We start from the raw sequence: 23,923 nt of genomic DNA, 5'->3' as shown, positions 1-23,923 counted from the left end.
TATATGAAATGAAAATCATGGTCTGCTGTTTCAAAAAATATATTTTTGTAACATGTTAAAGGTTCATCCCAAGGTGTCGACAAATATTGGCATGTTACACATTGTTAACTCAAAGTACAGACCTAGATATACAAAAGTAACCAGATGCTCTGCAGGGTGCAGCTTTATACAACCACAGAGGTCGAACCCTAAAGTTACTATCCAGAAACCAGCTGTCTTCAGACGATGCTGACGATAACGACACATACCACAATAACGTGATACCAATATACGATCAATTTTTTCAATTTTTGCGGCCGTATAAAATATGTATTAATGTAACAGAAAAAAAACATTTTGGATTTTGATATTCATTTTATTCAGTCTGCAGAAGATACCAAACTGAACTTCATGTGATAGGGCCCTCTGAGTAACAAATCACCTATTGCCAATGTCAATCAAAACCTGCAATACAGAATATATATACACCTTTAATATCGCTATTTGTCCGCCATTACTGGAAATCACACAGGTTCCCGTAAAATGTTGACGTCATAATGCAAAATAAGTGATGCCACAATGGAAAAGACAAAAGTGATAGTTGTTTGACGTCAATAGTTCAAGCGTTACAGATTCTCGGGACAGCAGGGAATATCGATAAGGTATATTATTCTAATAATAGTCACAATACTCAACTTATTCTAAAATCAGTGATCGAGTGGAACCACCTTAAAATTAATGTAGTGCACGGGCTGAGATTTGCAAGCTTTAAAACTACCCTCGCTCACTGTCAATAATACAACCGTGCTCTCTTGACCGTTGTATTAAAGCCAGTATTGGTGTCCACAATGTATTCATACAGATATATGGCATAATATGCTTTTAAAACAGCAAACAAAGCACATTAAAATCTCAACTATAGAATGTTTTATTTTATTAAACATAAAATACCTTTAACTTTATATAAATACAGCCATACCTTTAACATAGTGAGGTGCACAGCTCTTTTCATGTATTCGGAGTAAATTCCTTTTATAATTCATGATTACAGAGGGGGACATAATCCTTGAACATCTACATCTACATCTACATAATACTTCTTAACTTCAATATGTTGAAGATTACAAGAAGGCACATACTAGGGAAACAAATTAACTAAACATATTTACATTAATTTCAAAAAACATTTTTTTTTTTTAAATTTTTTTTGTATATAGATAAAAACATGGTTTGGTTTAGCAGTACATATGTGGTTTTGCACCAGACTTAAAAGCTTCTAAGTCTGGGCTACAGGCTACTTGGTATGGTAGGGAATTCCACAACCTTATTGTTCTAGGAAAAAATGAATATAAATGATAGTTTGTGGGAGAGAATGGCTGTATAAATTTATGTTCCTTAGATGGTATTAGGTATGTATTTACTGGGATGGAGACTAATTGGTGTTGGATTTTATATAGCATGGTGACGGATGCAAGATTTCTTCTTTGTTGTAATGTTGGCCATCTTAGATGTTCAAGCATGGCTGTTACACTGCTTTGATAGCTGTATTGGTTGAGTGTATACCTGGCAGCTCTTCTCTGTACCATTTCAATTTTATTTATTTGTTGTTTCTGCCACGGGTCCCAGACGACACTACAGTATTCTATTTTTGGTCTTACGTATGTTTTGTAAGCCAGTTCTTTTGTTTTTATGCTGTTTGTTTTTACATTTCTTTTAATAAATCTCAGTGATGCGTTTGCTTTGTTTGTGATGTCATTTATATGAGAGTTCCATGTCAGGTCTTTTGTGATGGAAACGCCAAGATATTTTGCTTTGTTTGTTGATTTTAGAATATGATTATGTAATGTGTAGTTACAGATGATAGGTTTATGTTTTCTTGTTATGTGGATGATTTCACATTTGTCTGGGTTAAAGGACATAAGCCATTCTTGCTCCCATTGTTCCAGTTTATGTAGGTCTGATTGAAGGGTGTGACAGTCATCTAATGATGAAATTGTTAGATACACAATAGTGTCATCTGCAAAGAGGCGAACATTACTTTTGAGGTTGTCTGGCATGTCATTGATGTAAATTAAGAACAGACATGGCCCGAGAACAGAGCCTTGGGGGACGCCTGACAATACAGGACAACTATTTGATGTGCGACTGTCAACCACCACTTTTTGGGATCTATGTGATAACCATGCCTCTATCCAATTTGTTGTTTTGTTATTAATTCCCATGCGTTTCAGTTTTAGGATAAGTCTTTGGTGGTCCACCTTATCAAACGCTTTTGAAAAGTCCATGACAACTACGTCAGTTTGTTTACCGTTTGCCATGTAATCAAGTATTTGCTGTGTAAAAGTTAAAAGTTGTGTTTCACAGCTAACTTTAGATCTAAAACCATGCTGCAGTGGGTATAGTAAATCGTGAATGTCTAGATGTTTCATTATGGATGATACAATTATATGTTCTAGTGATTTACTAAGAATACAGGTTAGAGAGATGGGCCTATAGTTTTCAGGTTTAGATTTTGCTCCCTTTTTGAAAACTGGTGTAACCAAGGCCTCTCTCCAGTCGTTTGGTACTGTGCCTGTATTTACTGATGAGTTAAACAAGTCAGATATTATAGGTGAGATTTCATGATGAACTTCTTTTAGAAAATGAGGTGATATCTTGTCTGGTCCAATTGCTTTTGATGGGTTTAAGTTTTTTAGTAATTTAGATGTTCCTTCGGGGGTGATGTTTATTTGCTTCATTTCGAATTTATGTGTTTCTGATTTTAATGATTTTAGTTCACAAATGTGAGATAATTTCAAGGGTTTTGGTGTGGTAAATGCTGAGTGAAACTGATGGTTTAGTGCTTCAGCCTGATCTTGGGGGTTTGTTTTTGTAATACCGTTTACCTTTAGTGGGGATACACCCATATTTTCACTTTTTTGGTTTTTTATGAATGACCAAAACTTTTTGCTTGGTTTACTATCTTTCAGTTTGCTGTCTTCAATTATAATGTTTTCTATATAGTTCCAATATGATGTTCTAAGCTTTTGTTGTACTTGGTGTTTTAAGGATCGGTGCTTTTTGATGGTATCCGATTTTTTTTCTGATTTTGTTGCCTTTATTTTCTTATGTATTCTGTCTCTTTTTCTTATAAGTCTCTTTATTTCTGGTGTTAACCAAGGAATATCTTGTTTTTGTTTCATTATTTTTGATGGGATATTTTTGTCTGTTATTTCTTGTATTTTGTTTTTGATCAGTGTCCACTTTTCTTCTGTGGTGTTATTAGTTAGTGTTAGAGAAAAGTATTCGTCTTGGAATTTTTTTACTTCTATGCGTATTTTGTCCCAGTCTGCTTTTTTGTATTGACTTATTTTTCTTGGTGTTTTCTTTTTTCTACCCATTGTGATGTTCATTTCATGGAAGACAATGTCATGGTCTGATGTTCCGAGACTTGGTAGTGTTTTTATGTTTTGTACGAGTGAAGGTTGGTTTATGTAAAACAGATCTAGTGTGTTTTCCTGTCTTGTTGGTATATGTACAACCTGTTCAAGATTATGATCATTCATTATATCAAAAAAGTTATTATATGTATTTGTAAATTTACAATTTGGTTTCAGTTCTTGTTTAACCCAGTCATAATTAGGGAGGTTGAAATCTCCAAGTAGCCAGATATTACTGTGTGTTGGTATTCTTTGTAATGATCTGCTTAGTTCAGCGACACTTTCAGTGTCGTTTTCCTGTGGTTTATAATAAGCCCCAATGTAGATTGATTTTACTCCAATTATATCTACTTTTGCCCATAGTAATTCACAATTTGTGTCTAGTTCTGGTTGTTCTGATGACAAGATATCAACTGATATTGCTAAGAAGACACCCCCTCCTTTACGACCCGTCCGGTCTTTACGATAAACAAATGACATTACGGTCATTAGTCCAAAAAGAAATCGTCATTGGACTAGATTGCATGTATGAGCTATTAAAGAAGGGGTAGGCCCTATACAACTTTTTCGGAGAGAAATATATATTATTCATAATTCACAATTTACTCTTGTTTAACTGTAGATGGGGGTTGTCAAGTCGTATAAATGATCTTACCTGCGCCATCATTTTTACACAAGTGTCAAATATCTCACAACGAAAACAACTGAAGGCCTATGCGGGAAAATGGAGTACGGGCAGATTTTATGCCTTTCTAAAATGTTCAGTTTAAATGTTTCGATTTTTTCTGATATCATTAGAGAATGTTATTTATTGTATTATGTCAGATAAATGCAAATTTCGCTCCATCAGGCGATCTATTCCTGTTTCGGCCATGTTGTTTCCGCCATCTTACTTCACATGTAATATGGGCGTGGCTATCATTCCAGTTTTTAAAGGTAGCAAAATAGTTCTACAAATCAGACTGATTTGGTACGATATCTATGTATCAATAATCTTATTTTATCATTTTCCTTTCATACAAGTAGTTTGTTGTTGTTAAAAAAGCTACTAATTTATCTATCTAGGCAAATCTTTGTATTTCATATCAATCCGCAATACAATTTAACCTGATTGACCCCTTCAGGTGTAAACCTGCTCCTTGTCATTCAACCATGCTTATAACTTGATGATAATATTTTTTTTTTTGGGGGGGGGGGACGATTTATTGGTTTCTACGATACTTGCAAATAAACATCAGTATTAAGTTAAACTTTCCTTTTTCGTCTTATTTTTCGACTAAAATTCTCAATAAATTGATTGAATGTTTAATTCTCAGTGTTTCATTTCGAAAAATGTTAACTTTTAGTTGAAATAGAAATAAGCTGTTATATATATATTTATTAACCAACTAAGTACATTATTGCCAAAAATGCAAGGCCGTAACTACATTGAGGCAAATGAGGCAAATGTCTCATGTAAAAAATTTCAAAAAAAAAATGAAACAAAAGGTTGTTTTCATACTCAAATTGTTTTCACGGAAAGTGTCTTGCAAGAAGCAAATTCTCTTCACTCCCTGGTGTATCCTCTGGATGTTTTTCGTTATCCATGTTTCTATTTTCCTTTTAGTTTTCAGAGTTGATGGTCTATTGTTTGTACTTCTGTGTTCCGGGTTTGTCTTTTGTTCATTTATTTTCCTCCTTTATGACTATAGTCTGAGCGATGATATTCATTTGTAAACGTGGTTTTGCAATGTTAATTACATGTCCACCGATGTCCAGAATTGTTCGATAAATATATTTTAAGAACATGCGATGCTACTCAGTGGACACAAAACAAATGTCCTTTCTGCATGAATAATTGAAATTGATATCAAAGAATACAAAACAGTTTGTTTTATTGTAAAAAAAAAACTAGATAGCTGACATGGTTTGAATTTAAAGTAAGGTCACATATTTCCCGGTATCAAATAATTTGGAGAAAAAAAACAAGGTATTGCCATATACGACCTTTTACATTGAAAGTTTAAACTTGCATTAAGTCGTGATGAGACCCTTTAACAGATAATAAAGGAGTATGGGGACATAATCGCAAATAAAGTCAATGCATAGAAAAAATACAAATGATCAATGGTCAAAGTTTGTGTTCCTGCTCTTCATCTTGATAGTTGCCGGATGGTCTTCAACAATACTTTTAAAGAATCATTAATAACGTAAAAGATCGTAAAACAAGGTGAAGATGGTCCCTAGTGTGGACTTGAGCAGTACTAGTACTTAAAGTATAATACTGCAATGTCACTATATTCAAATCTAGTCATAGAAAAAATCACCAAAGTCTAATCACAATACAAGACAAGAACAGACAGACAGATACGGTATTAATAATTATGAGAATTACAATTTTCGCTTTATCACATATTTATAGTCTTTTAATGTTGTCTCTAATACCTAAAAGTCTTAAATTACAACAAATGGAAGTTCTAAAATTACAATTAATATTTGTTTTTGCTTTGGGACCTGATTGTCGAAAAAAATATCTAAAAACTAATTAAGCCGTTTCAGTGCAAGAAAAGGTCTGAGAAACGCTCAGAATGCACGATTTTGCGTTATTTTTCTCAGAGCTACTGGGGGCCTTGAGTGGCCCCCAGACCGTCCCTCGCCCAAATATTTCGTCATTTGTTTTTCTCTCTGTCTGTTATGATTCAAAAAATGTGGCTGCTCATTAAATGCCGTGTTTTAAAGCCGAAGTTTACCGATTGTCATCTTATAGTAAACACATAACAAAAAGCATGGATATTGAGCGCGTGTTTTACATGTACAACCAGATAATTGTTTATTTTAATGACAGACCCATACGTATTGCGATCACCGGATTTTTACGAGGAGAGTTACGCTCAGGTCACTATGCATACGGAAAATATGTCGGCGAATTGCTTCCTGGAAGCAAGCAATTAAAAAAAGTAAACTTATTTATTAAATGATTTTTTTTTTAATTTGAGGTTTCTTATGACTTTAAGTTGACCGTAATGGAATATCAATCAGTTTCACAGATGAAAGCGGAAAGGTGCTCATGTCGTAACTATTTAAAACCAGTCCCCTTTTCTCGAATGTAATCTACCGAATTAGACTTATTACGGGGTTTGTACTAACATGACGGGTGCCACATGTGGATTTGCTTACCTTCAGGAGCATCTGAGATCACCCCAGATTTTGTTGGGGCCGGTCCATGTTGCTTAGTCTTGAAATATAAAAAATATTGTTCAAACAATATAAAATGGGAGGGAGGATGGGATTTTTTTTTCGATCTGATTACGCTAAAGAATTCAAATGTAATGACTAGGAAAAGGAATACACTTCAAAACTAAAAGAGGGACGAAAGATACCAAAGGGACAGTCAAACTCATAAATCTAAAACAAACTGACAACGCCATGGCTAAAAATGAAAAAGACAAACAAACAACAGCACACACGACACAACATAGAAAACTAAAGAATAAACAACACGAACCCCACCAAAAAACTAGGGGTGATCTCAGGTGCTCCGGAAGGTGGAGTGAACACAAATCAAAATCAGAGAATATCCAAACGATCGGCCAAAGGGGAGTAACTAGAACATATTTCGCATCGTAATTACTATTTTTTTTAGAAAAAACAACCGAAAAGAACATATAGCCATGTTCTTCAATTTCTGAAAATTTCAGGTGGTAAGCTGTTGTTAATTCAGAAATAAATGCCTCCGCTCGCAAAATTTTAAACTGCATTATCTCTAAAACGACAATAGATATCTCACATCTGTTAAATGATGGTCTGCAGATAACAAATAACATTGTAAAACAAGAGGCTCTCAAAATGGTTTTTCGATTCTGTCATATCTTTTTCAAAAGCAAAAACAAGAGTGGATACACTGAAATGTCTCGTTTTTCTCGTGTTCATAATATAATTTATGATGAAAGTATAAAAAAAACATTGTATACCCCAATCATTACATAATTGCTGTTTACAGTTTATCTACATGCATCTATAATAATATTCAAGATAATAACCAAAAACAGCAAAATTTCCTTAAAATTACCAATTCAGGGGCGGCAACCCAACAATGGGTTGTCCGATTCATCTGAAAATTTCAGGGTAGATAGATCTTAATCTGATAAACAATTTTACCCCATGTCAGATTTGCTCTAAATGCTTTTGTTTTTGAGTTATAAGCTAAAAACTGCATTTGACCCCTTTGTTCTATTTTTAGCTATGGCAGCCATCTTGGTTGGTTAGCCGGGTCACCGGACACAATTTTTAAACTAGATACCCTAATAATGATTTTGGCCATGTTTGGTTAAATTTGGCCCAGTAGTTTTAGAGGAGAAGATTCTTGTAGAAGATAACTAAGACTTACGGAAAATGGTTAAAAAATGACTATAAAGGGCATTAACTCCTAAAGGGGTCAACTGACCATTTCGATCATGTTGACTTATTTGTAAATCTTACTTTGCTGAACATTTTTGCTGTGTACAGTTTATATCTATCTATAATAATATTCATGATAATAACCAAAAACAGCAAAATTTCCTTAAAATAACCAATTCAGAGGCAGCAACCTAACAATCGGTTGTCTGATTCATCTGAAAATTTCGGGGCAGATAGATCATGACCTGATAAACCAATTAACCTCTGTCAGATTTGCTCTAAATGCTTTGGTTTTTGAGTTATAAGCCAAAAACTGATTTTACCCCTATGTTCTATTTTTTGCCATGGTGGCCATCTTGGTTGATTGGCCGGGTCACCGGACACAATTTTTAAACTAGTTATCCCAAAGATGATGATTGTTGCTAAGTTTGGTTCAATTTGGCTCAGTAGTTTCAGAGGAGGAGATTTTTGTAAAAGATAACTAAGGGCCATAACTCCTAAAGGGGTCAACTGAACATTTCGGTCTTGACCTGATAAACAATTTTACCCCATGTCAGATTTGCTCTAAATGCTTTTGTTTTTGAGTTATAAGCTAAAAACTGCATTTTACCCCTATGTTCTATTTTTAGCCATGGCGGCCATGTTTTTTTATGAAATGGGAATTAATACACAAACTTCATTCTAAATACCCTAGGAATCAATCAGATGAAGTTTGGTTTGAATTGGTTCAGAGGAGAAGATCATTGAAATAGTTTACGACGGACGCACGACGACGACGGACGCACGACGACGGACGCCAAGTGATGGCAAAAGCTCACATTTCCTTTTGGAAAGGTGAGCTTAAAAGATTTGGGACAATACTCTAGTTCAGGGAAAGCTTGTTCGCGACCTAGAATTCTGAGTGGGTCAAGCGTTTAATTAAAATTCATGCGAGATTTGGATGGACTTAGGGCAAAGTCATATATGGTACACGTTTAATAGGCGTTTATTACGACGCCTGCCGCTTTCCCGTTTACCTGTGAAGTCGTTGAGTGTCATTTGTTTTTTGTTTGTTTATGTTTATGTGTAATAAAGTAAAATAAATAATATTTTGAAAAATTTCGGGGCATAGTGTTTAAAAATTACGGGAGAAAATTGGAAAAGAAGTTTGAAATTACTGCTTGCAAAAAGCCAAAACGAAATGTTTGATAAAGAAGGAACGAGGTCCTTCAAGTCCCTGGAAGCTGTTAAGAACTTTGAAGAAGTTTATGTGCAGAAATATAATTTTTTGTCGTTTGAGAATAATTTCCAGAAACATGCTGGCGTAAGGGCATTAATTGCCAAAACAGTATATCAAACAATGAATGGTGACACTACATAATTTATTCTCTTTAGCTTTTTTTCGGGAGAATATAGATAAACAACCTAAACCATATGATTGTCATGTAAGACGAAGCTTTTTGAAAAGTTGTTGCTGGTCATAACACTTAGTCGTAATGAATGATATTATGCGATGTATTCAATAAAAAAATAAACATCATGGCTTCATAAATGTTATGTTTTCAATATTGTATACAAATAATCTGACCGTTAAACCTTGGTACAGTATATATACGTTCCTTGTTCAAACAATAATAAAATAAGTTCCCAAATCAAACAGCTACAGATCGTCATATGGAATTAAAATCTTAGCAAAAAAGCCGCACTTACTTATAAGATATATACAATGTCTTTAATCTGACTGTTGCATTTTGAACAAACGAGTGAAAGTACAGCGCAATGTAGAACAAAATAGTTTCAACATTCATATATCAGTATTATGATCTTAACCTGCATGGATATGCATTTAACTTGCAACTGGACGATTAAACAAAACGGTTATTGATGACTGCACGAAAATCTTTAACCTCAGACAAAACATGAAATTAACTGTTCAGGAAAAACGAAGTCCGTCTAGTAGTAAAATACGGAAAAATGAAAATAAATATTTGCAAAATGTTGCCCTGGATACTGTATTTTGGACATAAAGAAGCTCCTAATTTCCCGAAATTCCATTATGTTTGAAAACGATTTTGATGTAAAACAAAACTTTAACCACAGACTGAACCTAAATGCTGAATTAGTCGGCGTGAATGCTGACGACGGAACCTAGCATCGCTAATTCTAATGCAACAACGTTTGTAACGTTCATTTTGATTGGATAACATCACTTTCTTACATGGCATCAATTGACAATTGATGCTATGGGACGTACGCGCAAGCGCAGACGGCATATGACAGATTTTAAATAATGTTTTAACGTTGTTTTCTGTCAGTTTCATTAGAATGGAGATAACAATATTGTATTTTAAGCTCCGACGGCATCAATTTGGGATTTGATGGTCGCAAATACCCGTTTACTGTCTCCGCTAACGCGTCGCCAGTAAACTTAATTTGCGACCATCAAATCCCCAATTGATGCCGTCGGAGCTTAAAATACAATACAGTTATCTCCTAAGTATCGCTTTCGCGAATCTTGTCAAAAAGAAGGATGTATGTCAAAAGATCCAAGTAGGCAGCTATTTCACTCATAAATCTTAAAGACCTCCTTGCTTTCGACAAGACGACAATAATTGTTTTCTTTTTGTCAGGGGGGGGGGGTCTTTTATCTATAGTAATTGTAGTATAACAAACAAAAAAGCATATGCCAAACTATATATATATATCAATTGTTTTATTTATATACAAGTCACATTACCTGAAGATCTGCGGAAGCAGTGAAAGTACTAGTAAAAAAAGTGATGCATTGAAACCGTTATTATCTTTTAATAATTTTCTTATATATATATATATATATATAGATTGCCTAACAATGTAATTTTAACACACTATTTAGTATGTAAATATAAGAATGTTTAAAATATTTACAAAATGATGAAAATAAACGCAATATTTCGCTAGACCAACTAGCTTTATCAAGCGTGCATCTATCCAGGTGAAATCGGATGTAGATGATAAGAAACTTTTGCAGCTCAACGTCTGTGTTGCACTGAACTGCCTTCAAAATAAGAAAATTTTGCAGCTCAATGTATATGACCTCTTGCATTTAGCTGCTTTGAAAATAAAAAAAATTTGCAGCTCAATGTACATGTTGCACTTGGATTTAGCTACCTTAAAAATACATAATTGGTAGTTGAAGTTAGCAACGTCCATTGGCCAATATTACGGGATAAAAAGGACGATGCTTTGTTATAAATTATTCTTTATCTTTCCTGTATCTTTTTTCGTCTTTTTCGTTAAGACCATCAGGTTCTAAAGTGTGGAGTTGGTGGATCCAAAAGTTTTCTCTTCTCCTTCTCGCCGTGGTGTCCCATTCGGTGTTGACTTCTATAATTTGGAAAGTGACATTATCAAAAGGATGTTTCGTTGAACGAAGATGTCTTGTGAGAGGACAGTTTTTGTTGGTTTTGTACGATGAACGATGGTTATTGAGCCGAATATTAAATTTGTCCATTGTTTCTCCCACATACTGAATGCCACAAGTGTCACATGTTAATATATAAATTGAGTTCTCCGTTTTACAGTTGGAATTAGAGTAGATGGTATAATTTTGTTTAGTAACGGAGCTGATGAAAGAACTGCTTGTATTGGCAGCTTTACAACACAAACAATTCCTTCGACCACATTGTTTGTAGCAACCGGGCGATGGATTAGGCTGCTTGGTTAATACAGATGTCACTAATTTGTCACGGATGTTTTTAGGTCTTCTGAAGGCCATGACTGGTGGTGAAGAAAATACTTTTTTTAGATTTAAATCATTTTCTATAATTTTCCAATGCTTCTGAACAATGGATGACACATTTTTAAAATCAGGATGGTAAGTGAGTACAAGGGGTGTTCTGTTAGCTGCTTTATTCTTATCTTTGTACTCAAGGAGTTCTTGACGACTAGTTTTGTTTGCTCTTTCGAAAGCGCTATCAATAATGTTGTTATTGTATCCTCGAACAACTAGATGTTTACGAAGTTGTCCAAGTCTAGCATTTTTCGTATTTTCAGTAGAGCATATTCTCTTGATTCGCAATGCCTGGCTGAATGGGATACCACGGGAGCAGTGTTTAGGATGGCAACTTTTAGGAGAAAGGAATTGATGTTTGTCCGTTTGTTTGGTATGAAGGTCCGTTATAATGGTTCCGTTCTTGATGTAACTCGTAGTATCGAGGAAGTTTATTTTCTCCATAGATGATTCATATGTAAATTTTATTGAATGGTGGAAAGAGTTGCAGTGTTCTAGAAATTCATTAAGATGTTCTTGTGAATCTGTCCATTTGAAATCAATATCGTCAATGAATCGGAACCATGATAAGGGCTGATATGGAGCACTAGCCAAGAGGCGTTTTTCAAGTTGGCCCATAAATATGTTGGCATATGACGGGGCCATTTTTGTGCCCATACTAGTACCGTCTATCTGGAGATAGTGTTTTTCATTGAAAGAGAAGTTGTTATTCTCCAGTACTAGTTTCAGAAGTGTAACAAGGCACTCAGTAGGAGGATTTTTTTCACTACGAGTGTTCCATGCCTCTTCACAGGCTGCTATTCCTTCGTCTTGTGGAATGTTGGTATATAAAGAAGACACGTCCATGGATGCAAGTAAAGTATTGCTTGGTAAAGGATTGAGGCTTTCCATTTTCTTGAGATAATCAGTTGTATCTTGAATGAATGATGGTAGTTCTTTCACATGAGGTCTTAGATGATGGTCTACAAATTCTGATATCTTTTCAGTTGGATGACTATTCGCTGACACAATTGGTCGACCTGGATTGCCCGTTTTATGTATTTTAGGCAACATATAGAATCGTCCGGCCTTTTTATCCCGTAATATTGGCCAATGGACGTTGCTAACTTCAACTACCAATTATGTATTTTTAAGGTAGCTAAATCCAAGTGCAACATGTACATTGAGCTGCAAATTTTTTTTATTTTCAAAGCAGCTAAATGCAAGAGGTCATATACATTGAGCTGCAAAATTTTCTTATTTTGAAGGCAGTTCAGTGCAACACAGACGTTGAGCTGCAAAAGTTTCTTATCATCTACATCCGATTTCACCTGGATAGATGCACGCTTGATAAAGCTAGTTGGTCCTCGAGAGTTGGTCTAGCGAAATATTGCGTTTATTTTCATCATTTTGTAAATATTTTAAACATTCTTATATTTACATACTAAATAGTGTGTTAAAATTACATTGTTAGGCAATCTATAATTTTATTTGTGTAATTGAATTAATCTCTGTACTGATTAATCCACACTCCCATAGATTTGTATGTCATGTGCTGCTATTTATAGGCACTTATATATATATATATATATATATATATATATATATATATATATATATATATATGTGTGTGTGTGAAAATTTACTTTCTGAAGATACAACAAAAAAATATAAAGAATTTTTTTTCTGTTTAAGATCTTAATAAATCTCATTGAAATTAACTAGATATGCTGTATACAATATTATGTATGCTTCACACTATATCAAAATAAAATGCTAAACGACCTAGATCCCCCTCCTTTCAAAAATTGTCAATATTATATCCGATGCATTTGAATTAAGCACAAAAAAAAATATGTAAATACACGCATGCAATCAGGGCTAGCATTTTGAACATATATTTTAATGGTACCTAACTGTCAGAACATGATTACGATTATTAAGGGTATATGAATTGTCTCTAACTGTCGCCTGGTGAGATTAATATATATATAGTTTAAGGTAAAACTTTATGATAACATATGGCCTAGGTGTTAATTGACTTTTATTTTTATGACCTAAGATCAGTTCCTCAGATATGGTAATGAAATAGCACCCGTACCTTCTTGAATATACAGACGATCTGCTAAGTGAACATCACAGCATGAATCTGTCCATTTTTGCGTGAAGGTAACACTCAAAATCAGGTGACATATATCAAACCGTTCCTTTTGTAATTAAGATTACTTAACATAACGGTTAAAATAGTCTGTTATAATATGTCAGTGGAATCTTCCGCTTTAGAAGATTGTAACAAACTTTGTATTTGTAAACGATATAAATTAGTATTTGGTTTTGAAAGATACTTAGATTTTCATTGTAATGTATCTATATTAACAAAATTGCGTAGCGGCACACTTAGATTAAATGTTGAAGTTGGTCGTTATCTGAATACTCAAAGAGAACAAAGAATTTGTATATGTTAATTGCAATATGAATGTTTTGGAAGACGAATATCATTTTGTTTTATCATGTCCAACGTATAGATCTGTGCGTATAGAATTTTTTATTTATTCTACTATTCTTGGCCAAATCGGCACACACAGTTATAAAGTTCACTACAGTATTTTGTAATAAGCTCCAATCAATAATAGATTTTGGAAAAACAAAATGTTTATAAATGTAAGTATTTGCCGATAAAAGTTTTAGTTGTTTTCCTTTTAAATTTCTCGATTATCTTGTATTAAATTCGATGTGGTGTTCAGAGGGTATGTCTACCAGGTCTTTCACTATTTTGTACAGTCTTCTCTCCACAAGAGGTTTCAATCTAAGATCCTTCATCATGGAGGTGACGCTACTTATATATTCGCCAGCCTATATAGTCTTTAAAAACGAATCTAGCTGCTCTTCGTTGTATGCTCTCTATGCGGTCAAAGTCTTTCTGTAGATATGGGTCCCATGACTCCCATACATGTGTAGTGCCTGAGTAATCTAAGACAGAACGAACAAGAGAGTAGATATGGGTCCCATACATGTGTAGTGCCTGAGTAATCTAAAACAGAACGAACAAGAGAGTAGATGTGGGTCCCATACGTGTGTAGTGCCTGAGTAATCCAAGACAGAACGAACAAGAGAGTAGATATGGGTCCCATACATGTGTAGTGCCTGAGTAATCCAAGACGGAACGAACAAGAGAGTAGATATGAGTCCCATACATGTGTAGTGCCTGAGTAATCCAAGACGGAACGAACAAGAGAGTAGATATGGGTCCCATACATGTGTAGTGCCTGAGTAATCCAAAACAGAACGAACAAGAGGCGGTTTCCTTAAAATGTTTGTTGCAGTGTTAATGTGCAGTCAATTTCAGTACTATAGAGCACATAAAATGCGTAAGGGTTCCGAGTGTCTCGCCTACTTTTGCTGCACAGTGTCTGTTTTTCAATGTAATAACGTTGGTTCATCGACGACGACAGAACTTAGGATTACGATATGTCTCGCTTTTGCGACAAAATAGACCCACAACTTAGGCCGCATTTCTTTCTAACCGTTGTGTTGCGTTTGTTGTTGTTTTATAAACGCTTCAAGAGAAGAAACAAATACATCGTTTAATAAGTCTTTACTGGCCCTCTAAGAATTTTTAATAATGCAGGCACATGTTGTTTGTAAACAGACTTTTTACAAACGTAGAAACAAATACTTCGTTTAATCAGGTTGAAGTAAGAAACAAATGTAGCGTTTGTACTAACAAACGACAGACGACAAACTGCAGACGCATTTTCATCGTTTGCATAGTTTGTCAAAGTTTATGCAATCTTTGCAAACGTATGTTTGAAAGAAATGATCAAAACATGTGCGCGCATAGCCGTTTGCATCGTTTGTGTTAGAAAGAAATGCACTATTAACTTAAGTAATTGCAACAGAAGTTTTAATCTTTAGCATTATATTCCAAATTTACACAGGAAAACATCTCATAAAATCTAACTTGAAGAAAACTAAAAAATCGTGATTTAAAATTGCTATGGAAATTTGCATTGATAACGAGAGAAAACTCTGCAAAAAAGGCAGAAATATCAATGAAAATTGATACAAAATATAACTTTACCGCTGCTATTCAACAGAATGTATTGATTCTTGATATTTTATTCCTTTAAAGAGTATAACAAACAACTCTAAAGGTGTGTTCATATCTTTTATCAAGGCTAAAATCTATATTTCCATAATTCATCAGTTGACCATTTATTAGATTTTTAAGCATGTCAAGGTAAAGAATCTCAAATTGAATAAAACTAAAACAAGGTTTATGCTGAACAAATATAATTCACAGATATAAACAATACCAAATAATCACATTATTTTTTTCAAAATGGTCACAAAGCCATAAACTGATTTGCGATTTCTTTAATGAAAAATGTGCAAAAAAAAACAAAAAAACCCATATTTAAGGGACGGCATCATAAGTTCAATCTAGGATACAAAACTTAATTCACATAGTTTTTGCACTGACCCCCCCCCCCCCCCCCCCCCCCCGTCCCTACACTTCGGTTTTTAAAATTTCACGAGCAGAAGAGTATACAACAAAGTCAAATTCACACTTTATTCCCATCAAAGTATCATATTTTACATGAGTTTTAAAAAATCAACAAAAAACTGACCAAAAAAAAATCCCCTCATTTCTTGCGGAGTTATCTCCCTTTTCAATGTTAATTTCCATAAGAAATTGAAAAATTAAAAAATGTGAGTTTTCCTTCGGTAAGATTTGATGGGATTTTTTTCTGTGTATATTTGGGGATTTATGCTATAGATAAGAACTAAAACATTTTCTGTTGCAATTAGTTTGAGGTTCAAACTTTATAGTTTGGCTGGACTAAAAAGTCACAGTAAATATAACGGAAAAACAGGAAATAAATGCTTACAACATTTTCTTCTAGATACCAGCTTTTAATCAGTGATCATAAAAAAGCTTCTGTCCAAGTTTGGTACAAATCCAAGACAGTTTTTAAGAAAGTTATTATAATTTAAAAAAATTTAACTCCATCATTATAAGTAAAATACAGATACAAAGCATTTTTTATTACAAAATTTAGGTCTGAATACTATTTTATAACGGCTTAAAGCTTCTGTCCAAGTTTGGTAGAACTGAATCCATGATAGTTTAAGGAGGGTGGTAAAGGGTTATTTTCGTGCAACGTGATCGCCGTTTTTTATTTCACGACGCGTTCAACGTGTTTTTACTTTTTTATTTGACGTTCAGTCGTGCAAGACGGGTGCCTCGTTCAACGTGTACGTTCTGCTTATTTAATTTTACGTGCATCGTGATTTTCAAAGTCTTGTTTTGTGTGCTCGGTATTTTTCAAATTAAATTCAAACACTTGGCAGGGATCTTCAAGAAATACTTATTTTAACGCCGTAAACCAATTATAACATTAATGTGTATACTAAATCGGCCGGAAAATCAAGATAGGCTTTGTTCACATTGACCTAAAATCGGTGTTGTGTTAGTGTAACTCACACGTAAACTAAACACAATTGCGTTCCCATTGATAAAACTCAATGTTTACATGTAGTTTAAATGATGTTTTATCTACACACAGTCGATGGTCAATGTAGAGTGTACACAAAACTAGGCATTTAGGACATTAGTTTTACCGTGTATATATTTAAGGAGGAAACTATTTTTGAGTAAAATTGATATTTTTGATAATTATTAGTATAGTTCTTTACAGAAATTGTTGTCTAAATTTTACAGTTTTTTTTTGTTTTTTTTTAAATAACGTACTTCATTAACCCCTGATCAAGACTCAAAGCAGCATCATTGCCGAACCCATAAGGCAGCTACCAATTGATTTTCGGGGGGAGGCTATTATTATTGTTGAGTATAAAACATAAAGGCAAGGGGGTGGGGTGGTGAGCTATGGATTTTTTTTTTTGGAAACAAAAAATGTTTCCAGTTTTTGGCCCTGAAAAAAAAATTGTTTGTTTCACCCTCAGCTGCCACTATTTATAATGCTAAAATTGATTTTGACTTGTGACCAAAATTTGTCCTGAAAAAAATCAATAGCTCACGTCCCCCGTCCTCCGCTCCCCCTCCCCTCCACAAAAAATGAAGTAAATAGTTGCTGCCTAATTCATTTGAAAAGGTCTTCCCGAATCAACTTGACGTACACAGAAATATTCGCCACTGGTCTTTACTCAAACAACGATTCACGCATAAATGCATGACTAAAAAAAGTGTGAGGTAAATGATATGTGTGTCTAGTATATCAGATCCGTTAAATAACACTTAAAATAAATAAAATAAACGTTACCCTATTCCTTTACTAAATATTCCTTGGAGAAGAAATACCATTTGAAACGAACAGAAAAGATAAAAATGTAGTGATCCCTAATATCTCAATCCTTTTTTTCGGCTGTAAGCACGCTGCTGCAGCTAACGTTTTCTAATGCGTAATCGAGACATCTCTAGTATATTCAAACTACTACAAATTATAAAAATGGCTTTTATAAAGTAGCAACCACTTAACTTAAAAAAGGGGGAGGGTTATTTTTTTTTTATCTGAGTCAGATTTTTTTCGCGGTTACGTTTTTATTCCTTTATTTCGATGCTGGTGATCAAATTCTTTTTTTTTCAATATTTAACACTATAATGTATGGGGGAACTCTTGATTCATAATATTTTTTTTATCATCTGTATGACCATTTTTATTTTATCAAATTGGGGATCGGAATATTTCCATTCCAAACCACCCCCCCCCCCAATCCCCACCCCCATTTTGAAGTCAAATGGTTGTTCCCTTATCGCTAGAAAAATTGTCCAAATATTTTGAATTTAGTTCTACGTAATGAACATTTAAATGACATATAGTTTACAAGCGGGAACATATCTTATGTACAGGTAGCTAAACACGGTGTATAGATGTGAACAAATGTAATGCGAAACCAGTAGTACACTACACTAAACTAATTGTAAACAATAATAATAATAATAAATTCTTTATTTAAAGAGGGTAAACTCAGTTAGTTACAATAAACTAATCTTCCCTGAGGTGGGTCTCATTGGGGTCTAAGCGTGACGCGGGATTGCCGATTTTTTGTAAGCGTGACACGTGAAAGTCAAATTATTGTGTCGGGAAAACGGGAAATGAGGTCTAGCGGGACCCGGGAAATGACAAAAAAATGAGAATTGCTTACGTACATAGTGTAAGCGGGATACGGGAATCGGACAAAACAGTAAGCGGGATCCGGGATTGGAACCCCCCAATGAGACCCCCCCTGAGGCCCTCACATACAAATTACAATACAATCAAAACAGATATTTACACATAGTTAATTTACACTCATGTAGTTCAATATATTGTTATCAACATAAGATATAATGCTGTTTAAGATGTATACATGTAGTAAAAAAATCAAATGAAAATAAAAAATAAAAAATATACAAATACATTGTAGCAAACATTTCTTATCAGGGTTGTGTTAGGTACTTCAGTTTGATACTTTGCTTAAAAGTAAAAGTGTTTTGAGCTTTACGCATTGTGTGTGGTAGTCCATTCCATAATACTGATCCAGAATAAGCAAAGGATTTCTTAAATAGTTCAGCTTTTGGCTTAGGAACTATCAGATTACCTTGAGTGACGCCTCTTAAGGAGTAAGGATTATTATCTGATTTCAGTTTAAACTTTTGAACAAGGTACATTGGTGCTTCAATATGCATACATTTATATTGTAAACATGTTTACTCTACACGGCCTAATACAAAGAGTTAATATATACAAGAAGACAGTGATTCAGTCATAAAAGGTTCACATAAAAGTATTTATTTTTCGTGCAACGTTCATTACAGAAATTATTTCACGTTCAACGTGAAATTATGTCTTATTTCACGTTTTTTCGTGCAAGCAAACCCCCTTTACCACCCTCTTTAACCCTCTTGCTGCCGAGTTTTTTTCTTGTTTTGTCGCGCCAAATTTGCCTTTACGTTCCATCATTGTGACGTTGCAAAAGTTGTGCTTCTAAGAAGAACGGCGATATCCCGCCGTTCTTCAACTTTTCCCGCGTTAATGTATCCGTTTAACGGATAATTGATTTTTCATATAAATTAAGTCATGTTTATAACGAGATCTGTTGCAAACTTTCATTTAATATTGATTATAAATGCATAACTTAAATTACCTGTAAGATGAAAGGTTTTTTTTTCTAAAAAAGGACAAACAATTTAGCTAAATGCAAGAAATCTTTAATTGATTTTCATGAACCAAATTAAATATATACTAAACAAATACTGCTACACAACTGTTGTTATTGTTTATGTATTTATGTTAAAAATATAGTATAAGATAAAAAAAAAATAGGTAATCATGATATTTTGTAATGAATAAAAATCTAGAAAACGTAATTCAAATGTTAAATGTTCTTATTATAATTGAAATACAATATAACTGTTACGTTAAAACGATACTAATACATTATATGTATTTATTCCTCGTAATGTACAACCGAATGGTATCGTCTAAAATGCCCTAAACACAATCCAACCATACAAGTTGGACACCATGTCCTGACACGAGCATCACACACACGACATTTCTTCCTTCTGCCACCAGCGACTCTCTCTATAAAATGTCTGCCTTGTAGTCGTGCCGGAGGGTTTTGTGGCGGTCTGCCTATTCTGCGTTCATGAACAACTTGAACTTGAACTAATGATCTACATATTTCCGTGACGAAGTCTAGCCTTTTCATTTTTCTGAGGATATTTCTATTTCTTTTATAGCAAATGTAGGCGTTCACTGTAATAAATTGAAAGACAATGCGAAATTATCCAACCGGAGATTTTACTTCTACATTTATAGCCGATTATGATCTATAAAGAAGTAGTAGCTTTTACACCACAGTCAGATTTTTATGTTCTATTTAAAATCGTGTAAGATATTAACATATTCAGTCACTGCATTTAAAATATATATATATATCCATAAATTTTCTGTTTCTTAAATCTGTGCAAAAAAAAAATAATAAAGTTTTTGATATCATTTTAATTTTGGTCATTTAATCTTCATTATAAAACTATATAATTAGGCTATTCATGTTGAACTCCTACAAATGTCCTATTGGGATGAAAAAAAAAGTTCTCTTTATCAATTACTGCAAATATTCTAGATTTGTCTAAGTGCGTTATAAACGTGAATAATGTATTCTGTATTATTGATATTATATATAATACTTGCTAATGCGATATATACCAAGTAAAAAATCACGTGTGTTGTAGATTAACTAGGGCTGTCCCATTGATACATGTACTCTAAATCGATAAGATGGGAGACCATTTGCAAATTAGAGAACGAAATAAGCTAGGTTGTTATGCGGTTTTTTTTTTGTGTAAGGAAAACTATTAGCACTTCAAGGGCATTAACCGAGGTTATTTGAGGCAGTCATTGAAAAACAAAATCAAACACTGACCTTCTGCTGTTGCCAATAAATTGATAAGAACCTTTTTCCACATTTTCAAAGATCTTATATCAGGAGTATATTCTGATATGAGTTGATCACCAAGATCGACACCTCCCATTGTTCTGTTATAAAGAGAGACAACGTGTGGCACTTCACTTTCTTGTCCTCTGCTATTTGCATGATTTTCCATTCTTTAAAACAAAAGTTATACCAATCTTGAATGAGTTATCAATAAGTCAGAAATGGATTACAAAGAATATGTACTACATGTATGCGATGGACGTGTGTAGATTGTGTCAACTTCATTCGTAATTTCTCTTTTTTAATAATTTAAAAAAAAATTGACATATATCTCAGAGAAAAAAAAAGGATATAGTCTCATGATATTGTTTCTGTAATACGTTATCAAAATATTGTGGATCAAAAGACCTAAGAAAGTGATAGTACTTCATTTTATATGTAAGAGATACTTGTGTATATAGCAGCTGACCTGGGTAATGCAAGTGTACTAAGAAGATTAACTGCTCTGCGGTCTGACCAATGTACAGCAATGAGAGGTCCTTGAATTAATACTTTTGTACTTCCCTTTGGCAGTTTCAGGTTGCGATATGATCTCGGCATTCCCCGTCTCCTTACACACACAGTTCCAGTTGAGTATGTATTCATATTAAACAAATCATGACAAAGCTTTGGGCTTGTGAAGAAACTGTCAAAAGTTACGTGGTGATGTTTTTCCAAATGAGGCTGTACCAAGTTCATAACTGTATGATAACCCAGGCCGTTTGGATATTGCACTAAATTCTGTGGCTTAAATTACAAATGATTATTATAATTTCTGCTTAGGTTTTTTTTTATATTAGAAAGAAAACAGAAAAGAAAAATACATACATATACATATATATATATATATGGTACAAAAGTTCTGTAGACGTAAGCCGTTGATGTGGTCATTTTAAGTAGGACTAAACTATTTGAGTATATTATACCGAGACGAATACTTATTAAAAAAAACGTTAAGAAGAGCTTGAAAAAAAGATACAGATGACAAAGTCACCGAAACGTTTTCTTTAAAAAGATATAACATTTAATTACATCTAATTACTTAGTGAACATTACACTACTTCATGCACGATTCCTACAGTTATAACATAACAAGTATTACAAATTGTTAGTTAATAACTTCTTTTAAATTTTTATGTTTAATTTGTAGTTTTTTTGTGAACATTTTTGTTTTTGTGTAATCTTTTAGTTTCTGGTTTGCGATTACTTTATTTTCGCCTCTTCTTCCTGCAGACTTATCTATCCACGGTTTGACTGGAACTTAAAGTATTATTTTTTAAAAATACAAGAAATACTCTAACATTTTCGGGTTTTTCTATTCATTTAATATTTGTACCTGTCTGCCTTTGTACACCACTATTTGATGGGTGTAACCGGTGTCTGATTCGGATAGAGTCCAGAGTTTGATACCCCACCGATGTGCCTTTTTGTTGGCCATATATTGAACCATATGGTGACGACCTTTAAATCCAACCATCCTTTCGTCCACTGTTATATCTCTTGCTAATCTATACATAGAGATATACAGTAACTGATACACACATAATAAAAGAAAATGTGAGCGTATTTGAAAACAATTCTATAGAGTGTTTTGACATAAATTGTAATCTTTGTTATAACCATGAAAACAAATATCTTGTTTAAAGTTTTAATGCAAAAGGTTTATTCTTAATAAAAATAAAAAAGAAGATGTGGTATGATAACCAATGAGACAACTCTTCACAAGAGACCAAAATGATACTGAAATCAGCAATACATTTGAAAAATACATTACAGCTGTTCCATTATAACAATCTGGGACAAATGAGCCAAGTTAGAGTAGGATTGAAAGCGGAGAGTTTTAGTTTCATCCAGCTTTAAAAAAGAATGGTAAATTTTAATTTAAATCTATATTCATATATGACATGTATGACATGTATATATATAACTGATTACTTGAGTACCAAAATGTGCATAAACATGATGATTGTATTTGTACTTCCAGTATATTTAAAATGAATGTTTTTCACAAACGCCTTTTTAAAATTTGAATAATATTAGATTATAAAACATTTAACAATGATAAGTCACCTGTAATTTCTTGAAAATCCTTGGTTACATAGGTTTACCATTTCTGTTAACTTTCCGGCCGGGTCATAATTAGGATGGTCTCTGGCAGGATTTTGTTCATTATTATTTGCATGCAAGAATTTTAGTATCAATTGAAATCTATTACGACTCATTGCATTAGCAAATGAAGGAGTACTTAAAAGACAGTCGGTACTCCAATATGATTCTATACTTGGTTTTTGTATTATGCCCATGAGAAGCAGTAGGCCAATAAATGTTCTCATTTCGGCTAAAGTAACATCGATCCACTGTCTGCTTCTTGAATTCGGTGGCAGGTTCTGAACGGGGTGTTGCTGGAAAAATTGTGCTGCATATCTGTTAGTTTCATTTGTTAACAATTCAAATAAACTTGTTTCACCATTAGATAACTGGTTTTCAAAATAATCTATAGGTTGGGGGTTTATGATATTTCTATTGAGTGGACCAACAGGACCATCTGTGATAAAGTCATAGATGTGATCTCTTACATAGTTTTGCTGGTCAAAAACAGGAATCCAGGGACCTCGTCCGCCCTCCGGAAACTGCAAGTCATCGTCATCACTGGACACATCTTCGTCATCCGTTAAAATTTCTCCGTCGATGTCCGAACCGCTGTCTTCTGACCCAGACGCCATGATTGAAGGATGATGACGTCATATAATATAATGACGTCATTATAGTTTTTTTCGGGAAACCGTTTAAGCCCATTAGAATTCCAGATAATAATTAGTTTATATTTTACATTCTTTTGATTTTAATTACTAATTGATATGAGACATGCAACCCGTACCAAAAAGGATAAGCAAACATCACAAGTCGATTCAAACGGCTTGCCTATGACTTACCG

At 33.8% G+C, this 23,923-nt stretch overlaps 3 protein-coding genes across 24 annotated transcripts in view; all 3 read right to left on the bottom strand.

The window, feature by feature from the left end:
* Positions 1 to 4,526, bottom strand: part of LOC139514696 (serine/threonine-protein kinase 26-like) — a 38,395-nt gene extending 33,869 nt beyond the window's left edge. For 12 of the 22 annotated variants that reach the window (XM_071304202.1, XM_071304207.1, XM_071304214.1 and 9 more), the window contains exon 1: positions 4,054 to 4,305. In XM_071304202.1, coding sequence (XP_071160303.1) covers positions 4,054 to 4,065 — 12 coding nt within the window. In that variant the 5' untranslated portion in view covers positions 4,066 to 4,305. Of the gene's footprint in view, positions 1 to 4,053 lie in introns of all 22 variants that reach the window. The other 10 variants (XM_071304210.1, XM_071304206.1, XM_071304222.1 and 7 more) reach the window with 5 other exon arrangements.
* Positions 4,527 to 19,956: 15,430 nt separating this feature from the next.
* LOC139515548 (piggyBac transposable element-derived protein 4-like) lies at positions 19,957 to 22,541 on the bottom strand. Its single transcript, XM_071305124.1, has 4 exons — positions 22,325 to 22,541; positions 21,419 to 21,735; positions 20,938 to 21,119; positions 19,957 to 20,267 (listed from the first exon to the last, which is right to left on the bottom strand). The coding sequence occupies exons 1-4, from the start codon at positions 22,502 to 22,504 to the stop codon at positions 19,957 to 19,959; spliced, it is 990 nt and encodes a 329-aa protein (XP_071161225.1). The 5' UTR covers positions 22,505 to 22,541.
* Positions 22,542 to 23,054: 513 nt separating this feature from the next.
* Positions 23,055 to 23,711, bottom strand: LOC139515547 (piggyBac transposable element-derived protein 2-like). The gene has a single exon (XM_071305123.1). The coding sequence runs from the start codon at positions 23,709 to 23,711 to the stop codon at positions 23,055 to 23,057; it is 657 nt and encodes a 218-aa protein (XP_071161224.1).
* Between the last annotated feature and the right edge of the window lie 212 nt (positions 23,712 to 23,923).

This window comes from Mytilus edulis, chromosome 3 (assembly GCF_963676685.1).
Source record: "Mytilus edulis chromosome 3, xbMytEdul2.2, whole genome shotgun sequence".
NCBI classification, from domain to species: Eukaryota; Metazoa; Mollusca; class Bivalvia; order Mytilida; family Mytilidae; genus Mytilus; species Mytilus edulis.
This window is presented reverse-complemented; position numbering and strand designations above follow the sequence as displayed.